Source organism: Triticum urartu, chromosome 2 (assembly GCF_003073215.2).
Source record: "Triticum urartu cultivar G1812 chromosome 2, Tu2.1, whole genome shotgun sequence".
Taxonomy (NCBI): Eukaryota; Viridiplantae; Streptophyta; class Magnoliopsida; order Poales; family Poaceae; genus Triticum; species Triticum urartu.
In genome coordinates, this window is record NC_053023.1 from 621,546,031 (window position 1) to 621,549,868 (window position 3,838).

Below are 3,838 nucleotides of genomic sequence, written 5' to 3' on the forward strand. Positions count from 1 at the left end.
TCTGTTAGGCACACTGCAAATAATTTTACAGTATTGGCCAGACTACCAAGGGACAAACAAAACAAAATGGTGATAGTACAGCACACTGCAAATAAATTTACAGTTTTGGCCACACTACCAAGGGAGAAACAAAAGAAAATGGTGACACTATAGCAACAGGCCGATAAGGCGGGAACCACCGAAACAGCGAATGAAGTAAGACAACATGATCTGTTGCCGGATAGGAGACGTCACATTGTCACAACGAGTAGTGTCAAAAATGATCTTATATTTTGGGACGGAGGGAGCACATTCTAATGTATAGGGTTACCTAAAACAAGCCGTATGTGCCCTCAAGCAAAGTTTGTGGTACAGTACAGAAGACAATTTCAGGGGAAAAGGGTATTGGATTAAAAATTGTTAGCTGTTACATCTCATGAATTGTCATAATATTTCATGAAATTCCAGAATGTGGCATAAAATAACTCTTGTCTACTAGTCTCAGAACTATTCCATCAAAGTAAGCTGGAAGGAGAGATGACAGCAACACACAACCTGTAGATATAGGTTCACGGGGAGGAAATATCATGAAATCTCCATTCTTCTTGCTCAAAATTCCGGTCACACTCAACTTCATTCCTTCCGTGATATATCTACAAGTTTGTGCAATCATGTAAGTTTTCGATGGCTCGATCTACAAAGATACAAACAAAAGGTGTGGATATTCAGGACAAATTTGATTACCCTTCCTCAAGACGGATAAGCTGAGCTTCTTCAGAAGAAAGATTTCTTTCTTGTAGCCAACATTTCAAGGTTGAAGATAGATCGGTACTTCTGCTTGTTGTAACCAAAACATTTTCATCGATCAATGGAACAACTTTCGTGTGGTACCCAGCTTTCACCAAGGCTCTTTTACCTGATTTTGCATCTGTTATGTAGAAATCAGCAGCAAACCTCTGCCAAACTCCACAGAATGTTCAAATGAGAAAAAATAGCATATGTCTGTAGTATCTCACTAGGTACTACAAATCGACAATAACGGCAAAGCACTATGGAGTTACAAAGGTTGACCCTTGGTGCATTTTGTTGCTTACCATAATTATTCTGGAAAAGGAGCTAAAATAATAGGGAATACCCTTGCTGCATAAACTGATAGTATGTTTGTAACACAATTGTGGTGCGTAGACTAGCTTAAGGCATGATAAGCAGAATACATAATCATTACAGAAAAGAAGCAAAATTACGATGAGATAGGTGCAAGATGAATGAAATATGTGTGTGGTACATACAAGGATAAATAAATCTCTGCAAATTAGATGTAGATAACCGCAGAGCATTCTTACCTCAGCATGTGTCAATTTCCACCTGGAACAATTATTTTTAGGATTTGCCACCTCAGAACCCCATCTACCACATTTTCTTAGCAGCGTAGAGGTGTATACACAGTTCTCCACCTTCTCATATGAAGAAATCAACGAAATATCACCACATGAAACCAGCTGCATAAAAGAAGGAACATTACAACATATATGAGATTGGCAAACCATTATAATCACATGGTAAATACACAAGGAAAACAATGCTTGTACCACAACAATGAATCGACAAGCCGAGAAACCAAAAGAAACGATCATTACTCTTTGCATAGAAGTTACTTCTGTAAACTTGGCAAATAAAGTAGGCAGCTCTTTTCCCCTTGCAAGATTATAGTAATATCCAGCCAGCGAAGCTTCTATTCACAGCAATCTAATCTGAGCGAACTAACTTTCAAGATAAGGTCAACGAGCATACACCCATCCAAAAGATTGATGCACCTGTACTACACGGCACATGAGTGGGATTGCCACAAAATGCGGAATGGCTACACGTCCCACGCACTATACTCCACATATCTTATCTTAGCAATCGATACACTTAGTATACTCCATACAAAATGCTACTGAATTCACTGCCACGCTAAATGGCGGCTGAATTTCAGCAGGCAGGAGACTTCAGAACAGAACACTTGTTGGACTTGTTAGATCAATTTCATCGCAATTGCGATTGATAACAGGTAAAATGCATAAGCAGTCGTAAAACGTACGCCGGTAATCTTGACGAGCTGGCCGTCGGCGGCGACGCGGAGGCTGGAGGCCGGGAGTCCGTCGACGAACCGCCGCAGCACGCGGCCGGAAGCCGCGGCCGCGGCATTCCACAGGAGGAACGTGGACACGGCCGCCGAGAGGACCAGCGCGAGCACGAGCAGCACGGGGCTGCGCACGACGGCGAGGACGAGGGCGCCGAGCCCGATCCCCACCGCGAGCAGCGCCGCGACCGCCCAGGCCGCCGCCCTCGGGAACGGCGCGGGCACGGGGCGGCCCGCGTCCCCGGCGGTGGCGCAGAGGTCGTTCAGGGCGGCCGCGCTGGCGCCGGCCTCGGCGTCGGCGTCGGCGGCGTCGCGGTCGGCGGTGGCGCCGCGCCGCTTGCCGTCTTCCCCTCCCGGAAGCATATCTGTCAGCCGCTCGGCTCCGCTGGCTGAGTACTCCTACCGTGGTCACTGTTTTGCTCCCAGCCTTTTGACCTTTCCGTCGTCTGCTCTTTCCCCGGTGGTGGGCTTGGCCCTGGTTCTGGCGTGCGGTTTAAGGAAAAGAGGAACCAGCGCGGCGCGCATCTTTACGATGACAGGTGGGGACACGCACACCTCAGTCCCACCTACCAGTCATCGGTACACGCGGTACATTAGAGACAGGCCATGCGGCGATGGTATAGGACTAAGAAGATGACGTGTGGGCCCGAATATTGCTCGACCGCTTTGTCAGCGGAGGGTGTAGTGCGGTGCAGTGTGGCTACAGAAGTGAGACCACGCTATCAGACTTGGCGTGCTCAGTGGTCACATGAGCGTGCTCACTGGACTGAGTGACTGACAGTGAAGCAGTTGGCACCGTACGCTTCCACAATGCGATGATACAGGCATGCCTATCAGCTCTCTGACGCGTGGGCCCAGAAGCAGAAGCCTGTGGTCACGTACATACTCCTATCTCTGTCTACTTATCCGGTATATAATGGTGTAATTACCAGTGGTTGATGCTCAAAAAAAAGTGGTTGATGACGTGGGGAACTGTCATACTAGGGCCCTGTTTGGTTTATAAGTCCTAGGACTTTTTTTAGTCCCAACTTATAAGTCCCAAGTCCCTAAAAAGTCCTGTTTTTTTTTGAGCATCAGTTCCTACATGTTTGGTTCCCGGGACTTATAAGTCTCTATAAGGCCATATTACAACAATAAGTCCCTATAAGTCTCTTCTTGAGAGTCTTATTTCATAAGTCCCAAGTGCCCACTTTAAGTCCCTATAAGTCCCTCCTGTTTGGTTTAGGTGACACTTATAGGGACTTATTTAAGTCCCTAGACCAATAAGTCCCTGAAAACAAACACCCTCTAGGTCTCTAGTCCTAGAATTTTTTTTTGAAAAAAACTCTTAAGAAAGTGTTTCTAAGAACTTTTAGCAAAAAGTTCAAAAAAATTTCACCGTGTTTGGTTTGCTAGGGATTTTTTCTAATCCCAACACAAAAAAGTTTCTGAAACCAAACACCCCCTAAGCAACTTTTTGTGGGCTTATTTATTTAGCTCTGTCCAGCTCCGATCGGTGGGCTCTTGAAGTCACAGGTCTAATCTTTCTGATTCTTTCGAGTTTTGAATTGAATTCACACTTGTCCCTATGCAGATGGCGACAGAAGAGAGAGACACACGCTGCAGCAGGCTGCGCAGTAGCCGTAGGCGTATTGCTACGGTGATCCGCTCCGGTGCATATTCTGAATCTCTGATCCATTCTACCAGTACACTATACGCCGTACCAGCGGTCCACGCTACTGTAGAGTAGTAGTA

The 3,838-nt window shown here is 46.1% G+C and overlaps 1 protein-coding gene across 1 annotated transcript; it reads right to left on the reverse strand.

Annotated features, from left to right (window-relative positions):
• Positions 1–366: 366 nt before the first annotated feature.
• On the reverse strand, positions 367–2,561 carry LOC125539245 (uncharacterized membrane protein At1g16860-like). The gene is made up of 4 exons (XM_048702652.1): positions 2,063–2,561; positions 1,323–1,478; positions 724–935; positions 367–632 (listed from the first exon to the last, which is right to left on the reverse strand). The coding sequence occupies exons 1-4, from the start codon at positions 2,465–2,467 to the stop codon at positions 434–436; spliced, it is 972 nt and encodes a 323-aa protein (XP_048558609.1). The 5' UTR covers positions 2,468–2,561; the 3' UTR covers positions 367–433.
• Between the last annotated feature and the right edge of the window lie 1,277 nt (positions 2,562–3,838).

What these genes read in the sequence shown, in the direction of transcription:
- LOC125539245 (XM_048702652.1), bottom strand. Translation starts at nt 2,467, where the DNA reads ATGCTTCCGGGAGGGGAAGACGGCAAGCGGCGCGGCGCCACCGCCGAC. An exon ending in AGCTCGTCAAGATTACCGGC is followed by an intron (nt 1,479 to 2,062) that starts GTACGTTTTACG and finishes TCTTTTATGCAG; the next exon opens with CTGGTTTCATGTGGTGATAT. An exon ending in CTTATCCGTCTTGAGGAAGG is followed by an intron (nt 633 to 723) that starts GTAATCAAATTT and finishes ACAAACTTGTAG; the next exon opens with ATATATCACGGAAGGAATGA.